Genomic DNA, 23,106 nt, shown 5'->3' with positions numbered 1-23,106 from the left:
TAAGCAAAATTGCAGATATACATATATTGTCAGCTATCTAGAGAGGTTCTTCTTCCAACTGAAATGAGCTATACTTTTTACATGGCTGGCTTTGGAACTTCTACTCGGGGAAATGCCACCCATCACACCCCCAACATTCCTTACACGAACGGAGAAAAAAAAATCCAATATGATCAGAAAATTAAGACCAAAAAAAGAAAAAAGAAGAGAAAGAATTTCACTGTATAGCTGGGAGAGAAGCCAAAAACCGCTGCCTTGCATGAGAAAAAAAGTAAGGTGACAACTACTGTCGAAACGCCGGTCAGATGACTCAGATGTCACTACGATACAGTATGGATGGTTAGGGATGGGGCCTTCTTGTGCAACTTCCCCCTGATCTGCTTGATCTTCGCATCGACCCTCGCGGTGAAACCAATCTTCGTCCGCTGCCGGGCCTTCGACCGCTCCCTCTTCCACATCGTTTGGTCTTCGACGTCCTTCTTCAGGTACTTGATCTCTTGAATCACATGGTGATCAAGTGGATTGCACAATCTCTGGTAGGATATGTGGATCAGGTAGGGCATGTTGCAAGCAGCAGTCACCAGAAGAGTTGCTGCCCAGTACAAGGGAGCAGGTCCAAGAACCTCCAGTAGAATCTGGTAATTGTCGCGGGACCTCAACGCCGAGCCATAGACGATTATGAAGAGGTACCAAGTACCTACGCTGCCCCAGACAAAGAGATGTTGAATCCAGGTGAAATGGCTCATTGTCAGCGCAATCTGCATGTTGACAGCCCAGATGATGCAGGTGAACATAGTAGTTCCCACTGCAGCCATGTCAGCAGTCTGTCCTCCAGAACGGATTGCCTGATCATAGAATATACAGATGTTGAGAAAGAATATGGCCAGAGATGAGTAGAGGCCATTCGCCATCCATCCTAAAATCCGGTACCAATCGAAGAAAAGATTTCTCGGTCCTTGCTGATATAACGCCGGGAACTGCACAATGCAAGTTATGCATGTCAGTGTTGACGTAAGAAAGTGTATTACCAAGCTTAGACACAGGGTTATGCGGTACCAACCAGGATAAGAAAGTAAAAAAAGGAACAGATATTTACTTGGCAGAAATGAAAACTACTCATTGCCAAGATTAGACAAGATTTATTTTATTATGATTGGCATCACCCAACTATGTTAGAATGGATCAGATTGATGATCATTTGCATTTCATTGAAATTTTGATAGATAATCATTTCGGAATAAATACAATGATACACAAGTAGTAATAATGTGAATGGAAATGTAATAAACTGAATGTACTAGTCTGAATATATGATCTTCATTCCCCATTAGGTTGTCTTTAAAGTTTAATCTACTCTATCAATCTTTTTTTTTGTTTGTTCTGCACAAGATGTGTAAGGACAAAAAAAAAATTGTGGTTTGCATTACACGGTTATGGATGACTCAATTGGGAGAATTTTCAGTCAAATTTGCAGCATAACATTGGCAGCAGATATAATTTAAGACACATCTGTTAACAAGTTCTGTATTTCTGTATTTAGCACACTATTATGCAGTTCTTTTTACAAGAACATTTGCTAGTTGCATACTTTAAACACATTATATTTACAACCTTAGATACTAAAGCCACATAGACTTGTGCCTCCAATTTTGGATGACTAACTGAAGCCAGATAGTCTAACCATGACAGCATTTTATTAAGTGCAGAATGAGGCAAAGTAAAAAATTAAAAGGTTTGGTAAACCATCTTTTGATTATCTTCTTCTTACTAACTAGGTTGCTTTGTGGAAAATTCCAGAACTAAGCCTTTCTTTCCTTTCCAAGCATATTTTATTTCTCATAAGCCAAATATGATATATTCAAAATAAGTTGGCTATTCTATAACAAACCTGCAAGCAGATTTCAGATGAAACATCCTGCTCAAATACCCCAAGTGAGATAACAGGCAGTGAGGTAAGAACAACATTGAAGAGCAGCATAAACCAATCATCATAAACTGATTGACCAGAAAATCCAGCAAATGCCTCAAAGTAAAATATAGTAAGTCCAAAAGCAATATTCTTGTAGAAGAAGTAGCAGATCTGCAGTTGATAAAAGAAGAGTCAGTAGTCAGTACACTAAACTGCAAATTTAGTACAAATATAATCCATTAGGATGAAAAGAATAATGGAACAGCACCATTTGGGCAATTCTCTTATAGCACCAATGGCCATGGACTACGAGTAGTCTCTCAAGGAACCGAAATTGGGATATAGAAAAGTCACTAGCCATCACAGCCTAGCCAAAGACAAGAAGCAGTTGTCAGTCAAAATCTAATTGGTAAGACATATCCTTAATGCTATCTGAAAGCAGCAGCACACTAGGTTATGTAGAGGACAACAGTAATTTGGATGACAAACCTGCATGCCCTCTACCCCACTTATACCAACTCCTATATCAGCTTCTTGAATCATGCCTACATCATTTGCACCATCACCTATTGCTAATGTAGTTTTTCCAATACCTTCTTTGACCAGTCGAGTCACCTGCAACATGGAAGCAAGCATACTCACCTTTGGCTTATCGAAAATCCAGATCATGGATTGGTGATAGATGGAGTTACCAGTGCTTTTTGCTTTGGGGACACACGGCAACATATGACAGAAGCGCACTCTATTGCAAGATTCAGGAACATATGCTTCATGTCATCTTCCAAAGCAAATGTGAGCGCTTTTCCATCTATAACTAGAGCAAATGCTGCATCAGGATCCTTCTCTAGCTTGACCATTTGTGAACCATTTGCGATTTGCGACATGAGACTCTCCTTTGCAGCCTGATCAGTTGTTAAAGATGAAAGTAAGCCTACCATAAAGAAAATTACTGTGTAGATTAATGCCATCTAAAGTACTAGAGAAAAAAGTGCATACAAAGGTACCTTATTTGCATCCTGGGCTACTTGGTCATCAGTGGGTATTGACAAACATATCCTTCTCATGCCTTGCCTCAGTAAACTGCATGCGTATCTGCAAAGAAGAGATGTACATAACATTCAGGCTAAACATATTATCATCCTTGAAGAGATACAAAGAGAGCATAAATGATAAATGCAGTATCTGGATTTATCATTTAGAATAATTTTTTTTTGGTCTGGAAAGGCTCAACCGTGTAAGAACTTACCCAATGTTGATTGCAGTTTCCATCTTATCACCTGTCAGAACCCAGATTTTGAGACCTGCTTGTGCCAAACGATCTATGCACTGAGGAACCTGATAGAACACAAGACATATCATAAAACAAGTCAAAAATGTTACTGCATTACAGCACGACCCAATAACATATCTTTCCCATTCTCAACACACAAAATAAAAAAAAAAATATCAATCTCACCCCACTTTGCAGTTTGTCCTCTACTGCAGTTGCACCAACAAGGATCAGGTCTCTTTCAATCAATTCTGAGACTCGCTCAAGTTGCAATTCTCTGTCAGGTCCAATAGAGGTCTTTGCTTTAAGAAACTCAGCATTCCAAGAGGAATATTCTGATTCATCGAGCACTCTGTATGATAGAGCCAGTGTCCGCAAGCCTGCCTCACCATAATCATTGAGATGCTTGCTCGTATCAGCTTCAATCATCCTTCCATTTTTTGCCAGTCTATCAAATATGATGCTGCAAAGTTTGGAAGAAAGAACAACGAAATACAGTCAAGCCAAAGCGTAAATAACCCAAGCATGTTGGCAATACAAGCAAGTTATAACTTATAACTATGCAAATTCATCCTTGGCAACATTTTGTATGTTACTATTTTGAGCTCCAGAATACCAAGATAAAGCACAAATACCCATGCATGTTGACACCTAAAATTAAAACAAGCACCAGCAAAGAAAATATTTGGCACAAAATCCTACCTATCTGCTCCTTTGCAAAAAAGAAGAATTTGCCCATCTTCATCCTTCAGAATTACTGACATTCGTTTTCTTTTGCTGTTGAACTCCAATAGATTGAGAATCTTGAACTCCCTGAAAATTCCCAACAAAGGGTTAAGAAAAACACACAGATGAATAGGAACAGTGAACGATAAATGCAACAAGAAATGCTAATAGGCAACCTCTCAACTGGGCCATTGGAAGAGCTGAATTTCTCCCTGACAAAGACACTTGATTGTGTTCTCTTGAAAAATTCAAATCCAAATTCTCTGGCTGCCACAAGGAAAGCCCCTTCATCAGGTGATTCTGCTTCATAGGTAAGAGCACCAGTTGCCTCATTCACCTCAGGAATTGCAGTGTGACAAACAGCAAGTATCCTGAAGAACATAAGAATCGTAGAAGAATTTGGCTCCTTAGTCCAGTTCCCTTGCATAAGGCGGTCATCCTCAAAACTAAAACCTTTTATTGAGGACTTTCGGGTCCTTCCAACACTGAAAGTCACTCCTTCTACTAGCTGTATTTCATCCTCATTATTCTCCCATACATCTTGTACATGAATATCTTGGCCATCATCGCCTGACGCCATCTGTTTTGCAGCAGCGAGTTCAACTTCACTTGAACCCACACCATATGAAACCCCGGCAATCGAACATTTCAAGAAATCCATCTGATTACAGGTCAAAGTGCCAGTCTTATCTGACAAAATTGTATGAACCTGGCCAAGCTCCTCATTCAAGTTTGATGTTCGGGCCTGAGCAGTATTGCCTGTATCCTCATCAAACATATGAAGGTCCTGATTTATGAAATGTGCTTGCAATACCTTCACAAGTTCAATTGACACATACAGTGAGATAGGAATCAAATACCCATAAAGAATGAGTGCTGTAATGAGATGGAATATCCCAGAAAGAGCAGGACGTGTTGGATCATCCAATTTATTGGACTTCTCTGGCTGCAAGTACCACCAGTTGGGCAAATCATACTTGATCCTCACAGCAAATCCAATCGAACTGATGAGTGATATAAGAACCAGTACAGTGAACAAAATATATATGATCAAGTCCATCTTCTTTTCAATCGTGCTCCTCTTGGATGGCGACTCAGTTGAGTTCTGCATAACCTTGCTGTCATGCCCAGTAAAAATGACCACTCCATAGATAAAGGATGTATTCCTCAGCTTTGAGTCCCTGAGAAGTATCTGAAACGGATCGATGGCATAAATCTGCCTCTCATACTCAAGGTTACCAATGAAGGTGTACAAGCTTGGGTTTGGGTCCTCACACCTTATCAATCCTTGGAAATCCTTAAATGACTCGTCCTCTTCCAATGGCAGCGTAACCTCAAGTGACCTCTTTACCTTGAGGTTCGTTTCACCATCAAGGTTCATTGTCTCGACGTAGCAAATGCCATCCTCATAACTCGAGGACAGCAGTAGTAAATCAGCAGGGAAGAACTGGTCCTTCTCAACCTTGACCACATCACCAACAGCAAGGTCCTCCCAGTGCCGGTACTCGAATTCGCCTTCGCCCTTGTGGACGGCAACCTTGCGGTTGTTCACTTTCATGTCCTGCATGAATCGCCGCCAGTCCTCGACCCCTTCCTTGATCATACTAAGCCCAACAACAAAAGCCAGCGGCGCGATCATGCTGACGGCGGAGAAGGGGCACACCGGGGTGAGCGAGAGGATGGCGGTGAGGAGGAAGTAGAGGTTGGCGACGCGGCGGAACTGCTCGAAGATGGCCTTGGGGAGGAAGGTGAGGATGTTGTACTTGGTCGTGGAGATGTAGTTGGTCGGGTACTTGAGCGGCTTCCGGCGGTGCACGGCGGAGTTGTTGCAGTGGACGACGCGCGTGAACCCCGGGCCGCCGACGGCGCTGCCGCCCTCGGCGGCGGGCCCGCCGCCGGCGGCCTCGTTGTTGCTGTGGGAGGAGCGGAAGCAGGCGAAGGTGTAGAGCTTGCTCCATCGCAGGCGGTCGCGCCGCCGCCCGCCGGAACGGCCCATACCGGCAGCCGCCTCTCGACGTCCCGGCCTCCGATTCCGGCTAGGCGGAGCCCGGCATTGGCGCCTCACCCGATCAAATCTACTCCGGATTCGACAAGATCCCCCGCGGCGTGCGACCTAGAGGAAAATGGGGAATCAGATTGTGATCTCGCGGCGACCCCCCACAAAAAAAATTCAAACCAAAGCAATCAATCCCCCAAAGTAAATGGAGAAATCCCGTTCCAACAACAAAAAAAAAAAATCTCGCAAATCCGCGAGGCGAAACAACGCGTAAATTGCACCCGCATTTCGCGCGGAACGTAATAATTACCTGCAGAAATCACAAAACGGAATAGAACAAAAAAAAACACGAACAACCAAACCAACCAAACAAACAAAAAATCACCATCAATAACCCAAACCGAGAAAAAAAAATCTCTCTCCCAACACCTGAAACCGCAACGTGGGAAGAAAACGAAAACCCTCGGAACCAAAAAACACAACAAAAAAGCATTAGCATCTCATCTTCTCAGGTTGATGGGGGGAGTCCGCGCGCCGCGGGGGCGTGGCCCTACCTCGGAGCTCGAGGCGGCAAGTCCGGCGGGGAGTCGGCGACCGTCCGATCCCTCCTCGGGATGCGCGCGGCCGGCGACGCGGGGGGGAAGGCGAGGCGAGGCGAGCTTGGGTGGATTGGGGGGCGGAGCGAGAAGAGAGGGAGGGGAGAGAGAGAGAGAGGAGGAGGAGAGGGAAGGAGGTGGGGAGCTACGCAGCTAGAGAGAGAAAGAGAGAGAAGAGAGAGAGAGAGAGTAATTAATTAGTTAAATTTTGGATTATTAATTTTTAATTCCGCGACTTAGCGGAGTCTCATTTATAATCGGCGAGACAGCCAGGGCAGAGGCCGGTGGGGTTTTCCTCTGTTTTTTTTTTACAAACCGTATTTCAAAACTGCTTTTGTCTGTAGCTGCGCTTTTTTAAAACAAAAATAGATTTGAATTGGTCTGAAATATAGTAGTAACTCGTCAAATTTGCGCGTTAGTTTTGACAAGTTGGGAGCAAAGCGAAGCGTCCTCACGTGTGAATGTTAGCTGGGGTGTACCCGTTCTCCAGTAGACAAATGGAGGTAGCGGCAGGTAAGAGAAGAGGCCATCAAGACTCAAGAGGCAAGGACACACAAAAGGGAACCTCTTGTCGGGTTGCGGTGGCGTGTTTAAAATTAGTTTTTAAACCAGCTGAATTTTTCAAAAGTAAAATTTGGGTTTTTTTTCTATGTACAACCAAAAGGGAGACGACATGGACTCCATTGGTTTCGGGCTATAAGTCGTTTTGATTTTGGTTAAAATCAAACTACTTTAAATTTAACCAAATTTGACAAACATACTAATATTTGCAAAACTAAATTAGTTTCATTAAATCAATAATTAAATATATTTGTCTTTGGTTGAAAATACTACTACTTTTTTTTCTATAAATTTGGTTAAATTTGGAGCAGTTTGACTCTGACAAAAGTCAAAATAACTTATAATCTAAAACAGAAAGAGTAAAAATTACTCCATGCTTTGTTAGTTTGTGTTTAGTCATTTTTGTCACGTCTGTCACATTTTCACGTAATAGAAATGTTGTGAAATTATAGATTATCCCCTATGAAATTAATAACTTAATTAACCCCACATTTCTCACTTTTTTGCATGAGGGAAATGCTGTAAAATCATGGAGATGTTTCTTTCTTTTCTTGTAAACTATTATATGTACGTGGAAACACTAACTCCTATTATGACAGTAACATAGCTTTGATATTTTTGTCATATTTTGTCCATATCACATAATGAAGTGATTTATTTCTCCAATTCCTCTAGCAGCATGTCCTCCATCCACCTTGGACAGAATGTAGCATCGATCGCAAGCTCTTTTACAAGCATATTTGTCAAAATGTGCCACATTCTCCATGGGCACGATTTGACATCCAAAATACATTTATCATGTTGATTTTGTCGTTGCCTACCAAACCACTCAAACTTTTTGCATATAGATGTCCCTAATACATAAGGATATATGTCAAACTTGACAAAGAATGTCTCAAACCAATAGGGTGGTAAGAATCCCAAGGGTAATGTCTTTGGTGGGTACTAAGGCCCTGTTTTTTTCTCCAACAAAAGTTGGATAAACTTTTGGATAATCGTGACATGCTTTTCAAACTACTAAATAGTGCGTTTCGTGCGAAAATTTTCTATATAAAAGTTGTTCTAAAATATAAGATTAATCTATTTTTGAAGTTTGTAATAATTAAAACTCAATTAATCATATGTTATTACTACCTTGTTTTTGCGTGAAACACTTAATTTTATCTTCATCTTCATCTTCAGGAGATTCAAACACCACCTAAAGCGTGCAAGAATTAAAAGTGATGATCTTCTTTGTGCCATAAAACCTACTTTTCTAGATTTCTTGCTTACATGCTTAGAGTCAGTACTCAGTACCGTCCATGTCAAAAAGTAGCATATTAGTCACATATATGGCCTACAATTTGTAGTGCCTCACTGTATAGCCATTATCACACTCACAGTGATTCAAAGTAAAAAGAGGTAGCATTGAGTACTACTAGATTGTAAATGATTGCTAGTAATAGTTTGTACGTATTGTTAGGCCCTGTTTGGAAAATTAGCCCAGGGCTAATTTTGAGAGCTAATGTTTAGTCATGAATTGGTAGGCTAAACATTAGCCAAAGGTGGTATGTTTGGATCCATAGGCTAATTCAAGGCTAAAAGGTGGAGAGAGAGTACAAAGAGAGGAGAGAGAAGGAGAGAAAGAACTGCTTTTTAATGGTCCCCATACAAAATTAGCCCCATTAGCACCCCTTGGAGGGGCTAATGTTTTGAGGGGGGCTAATTCACATTAGCTCAAAATTAACCCACCTGTTTAGATCCTTTAGGGCTAATTTGAGGCTAAAAGGTGAGGGCTAAACATTAGCCCATGGAACCAAACAGGTCCTTAGTTGATTCGGCACATTGTATCTGTAATCTGTACTTGATGGCCAAAGCACTAGAAACTAAAACAATCTTAATGAATTAGTTTGTTAAAAGAAAAAAAAAAGGAGGTCAGAACTCACATCTATAGCATAAAAACCAAAAACTAATGCTTGTCTTGCTCTGCGTTGCAACCGGCTGCTGCTACCGTATAAGTAGCACAAATTTAGTTCTACTTCCTCCGTTCTAAAATAAACCAACCTGATAGGATATAACATATTCTAGTATAATGAATATGAAGATATATCTCGATTTATTGTACTAGAATGTGTTACATCCCATACGAGATTGGTTTATTTTAGAGCGGAGGGAACATCCATTATGGCAATAATCTCTTCTGAGCACCTATTTACAAAAGAGAACTGTTGTACGTACTAAAATTCTCTTATAAAACTCTTACCAACAAATCAGAGTTTGTAAGTATTTTGTAAGAAAATTTTAGTACATATAGACTTCTCCTTTACGAAATAACCTGCTAATTGATTATGCAAGAAACTGTGAAAGGCACATCAGTGCCACCTCTTTGCTTTCTTTGGTTGCTCGAATGGTATCCTTACTTTTGCCTTCACCTTTAAATTGAGCCGATAGAAAGTGAAACGAAACTTCCCAACACGAAACTTCCCAACACACGGTTTCTGTGAGGAATATTACTGAACCACTTTCCCCCATGATCCTTTTTTGTTGTGTTCATTTCTAAAAGCCCTTCTTGAATGCTAAATTTTCACAAACTCACTACAAGCAGTCCAATTCTCATATTTTGATAATCATGTTCCGAGATCGTTTTAAAATAACGCTGAAATGTAAGGACTAGAATATAAAAATCATATATATTTATTCTTTCCTCTCCCAAGATCAATTCCATGTAGGATTGCTTGGATTGGAAGAATGTTAAGTTAATGTTATAAAAATAAGTACAGGTGTGGGGGGACACTAATCAGAACAACCAGAAATTAGGTATTACCGGCACATTAGCAAAGGACAAGGTAGCACCTTGCTGGCTGGATGAGTGCTTCAGACAATCCACAATTAATCTAATCTTGTGCTGAGCTGGAGCAAAGATCTTCCTCTAGTTTTCCCTGGATTGTCCCTTGCTCAGCGTGGGTCTCACGTGCCAAACTATATTTTGCCAACCATCTCATTCAAAAAAAAATTGCTGGTTGATAGTCAGTTTTTAAGAATAAAAAAAACCGAGTTTTGTAGCTGGTTTTTAAGTTCATTATTTACATTTTATAGCTATAGATTATTACAATCAAAATGATTCTGAATTGTTTTAAAGAGTTAGAGATTCTTAGAGAAACTGCAGAAGCTCTCCAAACAGAACCTGAGCCTCTCATCTTTTGGCCCAATCAACATATGCCAAACCCAAAATTTAAAATTTTTAATTTAATTTTGAAGTTGTTTTTGAGTTTTTTTTCATTATAGTTTCTTTTACAACATTGTCATTTAGGTCACTACGAACATAACTGTAAAAGTTTTAATCACAAATTATATTATTTTCGCTAATAAGTCAAATGGCGTATTTTCCACATATAGCCATCCGATGAGGCTATGAGGTGGTCGAAAAACTGTGGAGGTAGATAGACATATGCAAGTATCAAATGAAACATAGCGCATTGCAAAGATATTAATGTTTTATTAACAATTCAGTGTTTTTGGGCCTGTTCACTTTGATGCCATTTTCAACCATACCATTTTTTTTTGGCAAAGTTACCAAAAATTATCTACGTTTAGTTTGTTGCCAAATTTGATCAATACATAAGAAATCCTGCCAAAATTTTGGCAATATTGCCAAAGTTGCTAAAATTTTGGCATTGCCAAAAACTTGGTAAGATTTATTTTGGCTACAATCTGAACAGGCCCTTTGTTTCCCCTGTTTTTCCTGTTTTTTTTTGTCGGTGAGGTGAACAGCTTAGATTATTGCTAGCTCAGCTAACCGCAACAATTAAATTAGGGGGTGCAATCAAATATCAATCACATGTACTAGTTCAAAATGATATGTGCATGTGGACTGCGTTATTTCCTCATCGGACTAGAATTCGAACAGTGGGAAATGGTCCACGCAGAGTTAGTTGAGGACCCGGGGCGATTGAATACATACTTCGTGCATTACCGTACAAGCTATCCATATGAGTTTTACATAAAATAGTTTAGGCTCATTTCATCTGTCAAAATCATTTTCTCTGAAGCTTACTAACTGGTAAAAAATGGCCTGGGTTTTTCCATGGTGTTTAGTTAAATGGTAGAATGTGACAAAGTTAGGTCATTAGCAAAATGAGTGTAGCTCAATTTGTTAGGTTTCTTATGACGGACCCAGTTACTTGGGTTCAACTTCTAGATTTGATACGGGTGTTCATATTTATAGCTAATTATTCTTTAATTAAGTAGTAAGCAACGTGCCCGTCGACAGCGAGATGTTCCTGATAACTTTATTCATCTCAACATATGCTGGTCCAGTTTTTCGTAGGTACTTATAGAAGTAGAATGTGCGTGTGTGTTTATAGAGATGAGCGTCTGTATCTATATTGTTTGGGTAATTTGGAATCATGCCATTATAATTTTGCAAAGTTTAAGATATGCCATCGGTATCTCAATGACATGTAAGACCCACATGAGTCAATGACATATAGGTCAGGATGGCATATTTTAAATTTTGCAAAATTATAATGGTATGGTTCCAATTTTTCCCTTGTTGGCTAAGGAAAGGCGAGGGCATTTAACATTAATTTGGGTTATCGTTGTATTTTATCATCGTCTATATTGACATTTTCAAAATCCAACCTAAAAGGAGTAGGTTAGCATAGTATGAGATTTCCACCCTGATGCATTTTTTAGTCATCTTTAATTTATGTTGGTAGGGCATGTAGGAGAATTTGTTGACTTCCTCGCCAGCTACTATTATTTGTGTAGTCTTTTTTGCATGTACAGTTGATTATTGAAAATAAATGTACCAATGAGATTTCGTTCAAAAATAAAAGTATCAATGAGATTCCACTAGATTTGATTCTAATGTGCACCAAGGTCTTTTATTTGGAAAAGGCACGACTAAACTGGATACCCAATATGAATATCCTATTTCGTATCATATTCCAACTTTACTCCATATTGTTTTAGACTCGGCATCATTTTTTTTAGGTTTTATCAGCATAATAAATTCTTATCCATAAAGCACACGTTGTATCTGTCCAGGAATCATAAATTTGTATTCATATGTAGGATGCAAAAGTATAGTGGATACACTGTCCTGCTACTAATAAATGATACGATTTTGTTTCCAAGGAGTTGAACAGTTGATGATAGAGTATCCAGACCAACGAATCAAACATGTATGTGTCAACAAAATGTTTCACCACTGTGTACTTGTGCTTATTAGGCAAAAGTATGCACGCCGTAGGTGAACCTTTTGTTTGAATATTCTATTTTACTCACCCGAACTATATCGGCGAGCGCTTAACCCGCTAAACATTTTTTTCTCATCTTACACCCCCAAACCATTAAAACCGGTTCACCTTACTCCCTAACAATATTTTTATTTTTTTTCTCTTTATATAACTTGCGTTTTGCATTAAAATTTGGTAGTATGAATAGATGCATTATAACTAACCTCCTAGAATTTTTAAAATTCTTTATCACTATTTACATAGGTTGAAAGCACTACGGATCTGTTCTAAATAGCTAATTGAGCTTAGCTACTCCTTAATTCTCATTAGCACGGTTTCAAAGTTCTAGATGACGTGTTTCATGCAAAAATCTTATATAAAAAAGGTGCCTTTAAAAATTAAAAAAAATAAAAATTATGTTTTTAATAATTACTACTAATACTTAATTAATTATATCCTAATCATGTTTCTCATTTTGCGTGGAGCTATCCAGCCAAAACCATCCCCTGAAAAGAATACACCCTAAGACTAATTTAAATATCGAGTTGTCAATTTCAAGTGAATTTTTTTGAAAATATTTTAGGACTTTAATAATTGTGTCATTTATGTATTGAAAAAAATCAGTTTAAAATATGACTCATATAAAGAGAAAAAAATGAGGAATGCTATTAAGCAATAATGTGAGCCATTTTTAATAGTTTAGGGTTAAAATGAGTCAAAAATAAATTAGGAGGTTAAGTAATCCAATAAAATAGTTAGGACTAAAACTGACTCTCTCTCTCTCTCTCTCTCTCTCTTTTCATAATTTTATATGAAACAATTTTGGAATAGGCAGCACTTGATTTCCAATGAGCTCCTGAACTTTTGTTTAGTTAAGTCGCAATCACCTTTACCACAAGGGTTGCAAGGTGCAGTTAGTTGGTTGATGCTAGCTGCTCATTGTTGGAGAGAGATAGCTACACTCACTAGCTTACTTAGCTCAACCCCTCCACTAATTTTTATTCCTTGGAGAAAAGTTTATAGATCAGTATGAAACGAGTAAAGTGAGACAGATGAACAGATCGTGCAGAGATGAGGACGTGCGCCCATATATACATTTTCCATCAGACTTAAGTATGTTATATGAAACAATAACTTAGTTATTCTCGTAAGAAACCTCAGGTTATTAAAAAATGCATTAGAATGGATCAATGGGCCATCTAACTCTAGTTTACTAAAATCACGTACGAGTAAGTTTATGAAAGGCATAAGGGCGTGTTCGAGCTCTTGAACCCATGCAAAATGGGACGACGCGTAATCGCATGATTAATTAAGTACCAGCTTTAAAAACTAAAAAAAATATATTAATATATTTTTTAAAAAAGCTATTTAAAAAATATTAAAAACATACTATTTAGCAATTCGGAAAACGTACACTTGAAAAATAAGAGAGTATAAATTGAGAACCACTAATACCGAACACACCCTTGATGGACGAGTGATCTTACTGTTTTAGGAAGGCACCAATTTTTTTTTTCAGAAAAATGATACCCCATGATATCTAAGGCATCAATAGCTACTAAATTTTGTAATAAAAAAATCAATAAACGTTCTGATGAGGATTGTAAAATTTCTCTAAATTGACAAGCATGGAAATTATTGTACACCAATTAGTTCACTATAGAGTAGTTCTTCATCAAAGGTACAACTATATGTAGACTCATGTACAACTAAAGACATGCAACTATACATCACTTACAAAAGAGCATGTTTATATGTACTATAGCTGTTTACTAATGTTAATCAAATTCAGTCGTACAAGTTAAGAACAACTGAATCGTATGTATAGCAATTTCCCTTCATCAATCATCATCATCCCTTTGGCCTTTGAAGTGGGCGACACTCTTAAGCCATTGTTGTCACTTGGCCGTGCCGCTCCCAACGATTTTTGCCCTGTTCGAGAATGTCCATTGTGTGCAGTCATGTCCACTCTGCTGGTTGAGCGAGCCTGGAGGTGTGTGCTCTTCCTTTGTCTCCTGCTATGTGAGATTCCAGTGGGTGTTGTGCTAGCGCTCCTACTAAACGCGAGTACACACACTTATTGGCCAAGACGCAAGTTCTTTTTCATCTGACCTTTTTTAAAAAAATAAAGGAAGCTGATATAGTATCCGATATTTATGACAATTAATATGAGGTACAAACGAATACACATTAACTGTTATAAAGTTCGTTTCAAAATAACAAACTATAGTAAACATTCAAATAAATCGAACCGTTTAGAAGCTTGAGAAGTACGTAATAATTTAGGCAAAATTTATCACAGGACATCTAAATTTTGTGTAATTAGTTAGAGGACAATGTAAAATATGTTACTGCTAAAGGACACCACAAAAATAATGTAATTGGTTGTAGGACACCGGAAGCATTATTTTATAATATTTAAGAAAAGCGTGGAGAAAAAAGGATAAATTTGCCCCTGCCGGCTCTTTCTCCACCTAGCCACGGCGCAGGGAGGCCGGTGCAAGCGCAGGTGCGCACTGACATGGGGAGGCGGCGGTGGCGAGTGGCGATGAGGAGGAAAAGGTTGGCGGCTCGAGAAGTCGGGAGGGGGGCGAAGATGGAGCTTCGATGCTCACCAGGAACAATGGAGTCGCGGATGGGATGCCAATGGGAACGGCGAAGCTGGCGGAGGGGCCCCGCCGGTGCTCAGGGAGGTCCCGATCGACGCCTAGCAGCGGCGTCGCTTGGGATGGAGCGGCGCGACGGTAGTGGGGAGAGCATGGCATCCGAGCGGCGAGGGAAAGGGGGATCCTGGGTGCTGTTTATAAGTCGTTGGGGGGAGAGGAGGAGCCAATGGCGTTGGTTCGCCGGCAGCCAAACGGCGACCAATTAATTCGCACAACGGCAGTGATTCACGGGAGTTTATGGGGAAAACAAAGAGGACGGGATGGGGAGCAACCCCCTCCCAATTAATTCAGCGAAACGGCCGGCAGCGGGGGTGAATTGGCACCTCCTCCTCCTCCACCAAATCTGCCACCGGAGTGGCTTCTTCCTCTCCCCGACCCAGACAACCGCAACCAACCGGTGACGTGATCATCAGCCTCGCCGATGCTCCCATTTTGTCCCCTACCCAACCCCCAAACCCATCCCCTTTGCTACTCAGTAATTGGCTTCTAGTTGTTTTTAAAATTTTACAACTACAGTTTTTTAAATCTGAATGAAAAACTGAACTATTTGAATGAGCTTAAACTCCCCCAAACGGATCCGAAGAGTGGAACGGAAATTAAGCAAGCATGTAGCTGTGTGTGTATGACGTGAAACGAGCCTTCTCGGCACGAGCTACCAACGTCGCCGTCGACGTCCCCCTTTACCAGTTACCACACAGGAATATATGCAGATTAAGGTTGGTGATGTGATGCATGCTCAGCTCACACGACACATATCGGCATGTGCATGGTTGTTGTGTTGTGTTGGGGTTGGGTGTATATAAAGCTAGGTGCAGATAGTTACGCTCACTAAGTCAGTCACTCATCACTGATCATGTCACTCTGGATAGCAACGTATCCTCTGCTGATTTTTATTCCCTGGAAAAAAGCTCTACAACTACTGTACTGATGATCATGTCATATGGGCCAGTAAAACAGTTCAGTGAATCATTATCATATATCCTCTCAGTGTCAGTGCAGATCATGGATGCAAACTGTTTAGTGCTCGCTTTTCATAAGTGCCGTAGCCAAAAATTAGAAAGACTAGGATTAAGATATGGCATATTGTTTCCTTTCTTCATAGTTCGTTCAAAAGATAATATATTGGACGCGTAGGGCTGTCATGTACAACGCTGTCATGTAGCCTGCAGCCAGTTCACTTGCTGTAGCAATAAACTGTAACGTGGCTGTGAAACAACGTTGTATAAGACAGCCGAACATGCCGATTGTTTTCTTTATAAAATTTATGTGGTGATTTAATATAATTTTAAAAATATAAACAATCGTACGATTTAAAAAATATAAACAGCCGAACAGCCGGGATGTTTTATTCCATTATCTAAAAAAATATATAATTTAAGTAAGATTTTAGAGACAGCCGTACGTAGGGTTCAAGCTCTAGCTATTTTAGCCTATCTCCGCCACTATTTTTCATGCTTCACTTCATCTATTCTATTTAAAATGTTAGTAGTGGTGGTGTCTATTTCCATACCACGTACACCACTATTCGATAATTCTTTCCCAATTTTATTATTGGCTTCCCCCACACTTCAAAACCATGTATTACTTATTCAATAAGAAAAATATAAACAAGTGCTTATTAATTGATTTGATAAGCTAGAAACTATAGTGATGAATAATTAATATGAATATGAATTATACACATTGTATTTGATTTATATAGTGGACACGGACATCATAAGCCCACATGGTAATGTTGTTGGTGGTGGTGGGTTTACGTATATTTAAAATGGTATAAAGATATTACAATTTGTTACTACTACTAAGTCAGTGAATTAAATTAATTTTCTGCACACTAGAGAGGGGGCTGAACCTGTCGACTCATCGATCGGCCGGTAGCCAGCAACCGATTCTGTTGAACAACTAGCGTAACTATACGAGCGTGCGTGCACATGGCCGTCACGTCGGTCGAGTCGAGCAGTACACATTGCTGCTGCTGGGGCCCGCGTGTCATCCAAAGCATGGACAAACGAATGGGGCTGAAATCAAAGCCAACGATGGCTGACGCTGCGTACGCATGGACGGATTAAAAAAAAACTTTATAAAAAGTGGTGGTCGTCATGTCATATTTGCAGCTCTTGCAAAAGACCCAAATTTTGTTAGGGCCATTACGTGTCGCATCAAAAAGCCCATGATGATTCAAATCGATTTCATATCTCTTGTGTTCTTGGAAATTGGTAGGGTTTGGAGAAGAAAAGGACTTGAGAGTTGAGACTCGTGACTTCTTGATGAGCACCCTTGCTCCCCTAGGGTCGTCTAGTTAGTTGCAAAGTTCACATCGAGGAACTGTTCAACATAGTACTCTAGTTATATTGATTTGCACAGACTCATCTTAGGAATTGCTTAATTCAGCTCAGATTTTTCTAAACGGGTACTTCCTCCGCTTTAGTGGTGGCTTAGAATTTTTTTTAAAAAAAAGCGTGGGCAAATTCTACTGTGGCTAACCCTCACTCAGATGCAGATCCACCGTCCGATGACTCTGAAGAGTTGTCTATGCTCATTAGATGGATGTGCTATAGAATTTAATTATTTTCTCAATGAACCATAAAAAAAACTTTTATAACAAAAACTTGGTAGGTTAGGATTCATCTAGGCTTTAAAATCTTTCTAGTTCGGTCACTAGCATCATTCGATGCCAATGACATAACATGCTTGTGTTCTCGTCGTGCGCCAGCCAGGCCAGGCCGCCAAGGCGACTGCCACGGTGGTCACCCGAGCCTTCGCTTCACCAAGTACTGTTGGTATTTCTTACGACCACAGATACATTCTGTGGAGATTATGGGTACCCCATACCTACATGGCATAGTTATCCGACTGGCTATAGGGGATAACTTATATCTATGGAATATGTAACAGATCATGACTTGGGTATTACGTTTCCTTGTATATTATGGAACGGCCTAAAGTCCTGGTTTGATAAGATTGTAAAGTAGATTTAGGAAACCGATACCGTATTGGTTAAGATTTCTATCTTGTAACCCTGCCCCCCAACCTATATAAGGAGGGCAGGGAGCCCCTCTAGGGGCATGAGACAACCTGATCGTCAGATCAATACACACTCGGCGGATTCAAATCCCCAAACAGGAGTAGGGTATTACCTCTCATTGAGAGGGCCTGAACCTGTCTAAATCCTTTGTCTCCGCATCCATCCACTTTTAGGTCTCGTGCGCTACCCCCTTTTATTATTGCCGAAATCATGTTTCGACAGTTGGCGCGCCAGGTAGGGGGTGCGTCGAATTACCTGTCGAAAAGTGCGATGGAATCAACTTCAGAAGAAACCCCGAGATCAATCTCATCAATTTCGATGGCTCAAATCTTCAATCGGGTCTACCGTTCCAATTTAATCTCTATTAGATTAATTTTTAATCATTGTTTGATTTCCTGATATTTTGACGAATTTCATATACTGGATGAGATCGAAACACGGCCATCATCGTCGCCTACTTGGGTGCCCTTGCCGTGTCCGAGTGCTCCTCTCTTCCTTTCCTTGCAGATGGACGTGTTGCAGGAGCGGCACAGGCCGCCAGGATTCGATTCCTGTTTGCATGTATGATGGTTGATGGGCTCCGCCGGCTACCTCCGATGATGGCATCATGCCGAAAGAACATCGAGTTAGCTGTTAGTTGCCGGGGCTTATACATGTTGCATGGCACGTCGCCGGCTATCACTCATGATCCAGCCTCACTGCTCGACTTGAGTTTTTCGTTTCAATTTGTTATCAATATATATTAGATTGATTTCTAATCTCAGATTAATTTCTTGCTATTTTTTGTTGTTGTTCGCATATAACTACGCGGCACTATTGAGGCGATTGATGCTGGTCATGGACTCGAGGCGTCTCAGCTTTCCGGTCGATCGGCCGCGAGTCCACTCCGCCGGCTTGTCCTCGCCACCGCCATTGCTGATAGCAACAACGACTTCACCACCGGCCTGCCTCCGTCGCCGCCGACTGGTGTCCTCGCCTATACGGTTGGTTGGTCACACCACCGTTCATGGGCGTCTACGACTTCACCGCCGGCCTGCCTCCGTCGCCGCCGACTGGTGTCCTCGCCTATACGGTTGGTTGGTCACACCACCGTTCATGGGCGTCTACGACTTCACCGCCGGCCTGCCTCCGTCGCCGCCGACTGGTGCCTCCGCCTACACGGCTGGCCTATTATGCCGCCGCTGTTGGGCGTCTACGACTTCACCGCCGGCCTGCCTCCGTCGCCGCCGAGTGGTGCCTCCGCCTACACGGCTGGCCTATTATGCCGCCGTTGTTGGATGTCTACGTCCTCACCGTTGGCTCACCTTCGTTGCCGTCGACTGGTGTTTCCGCTTACACGGCTGACCTATTATGCCGCCATTAGTGGGCATCTTCGCTTTCACCGTCGACCGCCTTCGTCGCCGCCGACTGGTGTCTTCATTGTTATTGATGGACGACTTTGTTCCCACATTGGCCACTTCTGCCATCACCAAGGGGAATATTACAAAGCTAAGTCATCATTTATTTTATCCTTTATATGATATTTTTCCTTTTCCTCTGCCTCACTACACCAATTGGTCTTCCATTGAGTAGTGAGTCGGGGGCTACAGATGTTATATCATATTTTTCATAATATTTATCTTGATTGCTTGCGACATAATCTGAGTACAAAAGTACCTATCGAGTTATGGAGTTCTATCTTCCTATGCTTTCCGTTTGGTTTGCCAATGGATGGTTGCCTTTGGGCCGATTCCTAGCACCCGGGGGCTCGTTGGATGGACCGAGTAACGCAAGGTGCTAAGTATTATTCGGAATAAATCAAAAGCATAGAGATGAGATAAATTTATTTGCTGCTCTTAATAATTGCAAAAGTACCCGAGTAGTAAATTCTGATCCGTGAAACTTTGTCCCATTAATGACGAACTCATGTCACTCATATGCATGTTTGGGAAGTGCCTAGGCCGACTCCCGGTGCTTGATGGTTATGACTAGTCGGACAGAGTGTTTAAACGTACAGAGTCATCTGCTCGGGGAAATCAAAATTGACAAGAGGAGAAATACATATTTATAAATATTTTAAAATACTTGATTTTTTCTCGAGTATTATATTTATATCAGATACTACTCATCCTATATGTTTGTTCTGCAGGATCCAGATCCAGATATGCATAAAAGGGATTCATGGCTTTAAGCTTATCTCTTACGCTCCAGGAATGGATCAGTCAGTACTCTTGTCTTTGGCCGTGATCCTCTCAACAAAAGGGCAGGGTCTTCGTCGCCAAAAATTCTATCTGGATCTGGTTTATCGTTCTAAATTTTCTTATATAAATTAGAATTAATTCACAGATCACTAATTATTATTTGATCTATTATTTTATACATGTACCGCCGGCCGCCTTCGTCGCTGCCGATTGGTTTCATCGCCTCCACGGTTGGTGTGCGCCGCTGCCGTTGCTGATGGCGATATCGTCTTCACCGCCGGCCTGCCTCCGTCGCCGCCGATTGGTGTCTTCGCCTATATGGTTGGTTGGTCACACCACCGTTGTTGGGCGTCTACGTCTTCACCGCCGGCATGCCTCCGTTGCCGCCGAGTGGTGCCTCCGCCTACACGGCTGGCCTATTATGCTGCCGCTGTTGGGCGTCCACGACTTCACCGCCGGCCTGCCTCCGTCGCCGCCGACTGGTGTCATCACCTATACGGTTGGTCGGTCACACCACCGTTCATGGGCGTCCATGTCTTCACCGCCGGCATGCCTCCGTTGCCGCCGAGTGGTGCCTCCGCCTACACGGCTGGCCTATTATGCCGCCGCTGTTGGGCGTCCACGACTTCACCGCCGGCCTGCCTCCGTCGCCGCTGACTGGTGTCCTCGCCTATACGGTCGGTTGGTCACACCACCGTTGATGGGCATCGTCATCTACACCGCCGGCCTGCCTCCGTCGCCGCCGACTGGTGTCCCCGCCTATACGGTCGGTTGGTCACACCACCGTTCATGGGCGTCCACGTCTTTACCGACCGGCTGGCCTTCGCCGACTGGTGTTTTCGCCTGCACGGCTGGCCTATTATGCCGTCGTTGTTGGATGTCTACATCTTCACCGTTGGATCACCTTCGTTGCCGTCGACTGGTGTTTCCGCTTACACGGCTGGCCTATTATGCCGCCGTTAGTGGGCATCTTCGCTTTCACCGTCGACCGCCTTCGTCGCCGCCGACTGGTGTCTTCATTGTTATTGATGGACGACTTTGTTCCCACATTGGCCACTTCTGCCATCACCAAGGGGAATATTACAAAGCTAAGTCATCATTTATTTTATTCTTTATATGATATTTTTCCTTTTCCTCTGCCTCACTACACCAATTGGTCTTCCATTGAGTAGTGAGTCGGGGGCTACAGATGTTATATCATATTTTTCATAATATTTATCTTGATTGCTTGCGACATAATCTGAGTACAAAAGTACCTATCGAGTTATGGAGTTCTATCGTCCTATGCTTTCCGTTTGGTTTGCCAATGGATAGTTGCCTTTAGGCCGATTCCTAGCACCCGGGGGCTCGTTGGATGGACCGAGTAACGCAAGGTGCTAAGTATTATTCGGAATAAATCAAAAGCATAGAGATAAGATAATTTATTTTCTGCTCTTAATAATTGCAAAAGTACCCGAGTAGTAAACTCCGATCCGTGAAACTTTGTTCCATTAATGACGAACTCATGTCACTCATATGCATGTTTGGGAAGTGCTTAGGCCGACTCCCAGTGCTTGGTGGCTATGACTAGTCGGGCAGAGTGTTTAAACGTAATGAGTCATCTGCTCGGGGAAATCAAAATTAACAAGAGAAGAAATACGTATTTATAAACTGCTTGATTTTTTCTCGAGTATTATATTTACATCAGATACTACTCATCCTATATGTTTGTTCTGCAGGATCCAAATCCAAATATGCATAAAAGGGATTCATGGCTTTAAGCTTATCTCTTACGCTCCAGGAATGGATCAGTCAGAACATCACCACCGGCTCGCCGTCGTCGCCGCCGACTGGAGTCTTCGCCTATACGGTTGATTGGTCACACCACCGTTGTTGGGCGTCTACGTCTTTACCGACCGGCCGCTTCGTCCACCGCCGACTGGTGTCTTCGCCTATACGGTTGGTTGGTCACACCACCGTTGTTGGGCGTCTACGTCTTCACCGACCGGCTTGCCTTCGTCGCCGCCGACTGGTGTCTCCGCCTGCACGGCTGGCCTATTATGCCACCATTGTTGGGCGTCTACGTCTTCACCGACCGGCCGCCTCGTCCGCCGCCGACTGGTGTTTCCGCCTGCACGGCTGGCCTATTATGCCGCCGTTGTTGGGCGTCTACGTCTTCACCGACCGGCTTGCCTTCGTCGCCGCCGACTGGTGTCTCCACCTGCACGGCTGGCCTATTATGCCACCGTTGTTGGGCGTCTACGTCTTCACCGACCGGCCGCCTCGTCAGCCGCCGACTGGTGTTTCCGCCTGCACGGCTGGCCTATTATGCCACCGTTGTTGGGCGTCTACGTCTTCACTGACCGGCCGCCTCGTCAGCCGCCGACTGGTGTTTCCGCCTGCACGGCTGGCCTATTATGCCACCGTTGTTGGGCGTCTACGTCTTCACCGACCGGCCGCCTCGTCCGCCGCCGACTGGTGTTTCCGCCTGCACGGCTGGCCTATTATGCCGCCGTTGTTGGGCGTCTACGTCTTCACCGACCGGCTTGCCTTCGCCGCCGCTGACTGGTGTTTCCGCCTGCACGGCTGGCCTTTATGCCGCCGTTGTTGGGCGTCTACGTCTTCACCGACCGGCCTGCCTTCGCCGCTGCCGACTGGTGTTTCCGCCTGCACGGCTGGCCTTTATGCTGCCGTTGTTGGGCGTCTACGTCTTCACCGACCGGCCGCCTCGTCGGCCGCCGACTGGTGTTTCCGCCTGCACGGCTGGCCTATTACGCCACCGTTGTTGGGCGTCTACGTCTTCACCGACCGGCCGCCTCGTCCGCCGCCGATTGGTGTCTTCGCCTATACGGTTGGTTGGTCACACCACCGTTGTTGGGCGTCTACGTCTTCACCGACCGGCTTGCCTTCGTCGCAGCCGACTGGTGTCTCCGCCTGCACGGCTGGCCTATTATGCCACCGTTGTTGGGCGTCTACGTC

At 42.6% G+C, this 23,106-nt stretch overlaps 1 protein-coding gene across 1 annotated transcript; it reads right to left on the bottom strand.

Annotated features, from left to right (window-relative positions):
- On the bottom strand, positions 1-6,584 carry LOC4341328 (probable phospholipid-transporting ATPase 4). The gene is made up of 11 exons (XM_015788267.3): positions 6,456-6,584; positions 4,082-6,018; positions 3,882-3,992; positions 3,366-3,642; positions 3,156-3,244; positions 2,914-3,001; positions 2,602-2,811; positions 2,399-2,524; positions 2,178-2,276; positions 1,889-2,080; positions 1-977 (listed from the first exon to the last, which is right to left on the bottom strand). Exons 2-11 carry the CDS (start codon positions 5,899-5,901, stop codon positions 321-323), a joined length of 3,669 nt encoding a protein of 1,222 aa, XP_015643753.1. The 5' UTR covers positions 5,902-6,018; positions 6,456-6,584; the 3' UTR covers positions 1-320.
- Positions 6,585-23,106: the final 16,522 nt, after the last annotated feature.

This window comes from Oryza sativa, chromosome 6, assembly GCF_034140825.1.
Source record: "Oryza sativa Japonica Group chromosome 6, ASM3414082v1".
NCBI lineage: Eukaryota > Viridiplantae > Streptophyta > Magnoliopsida > Poales > Poaceae > Oryza > Oryza sativa.
The sequence above is the reverse complement of the archived record's forward strand: the minus strand, read 5'-3'. Positions and strand labels throughout refer to the sequence as shown.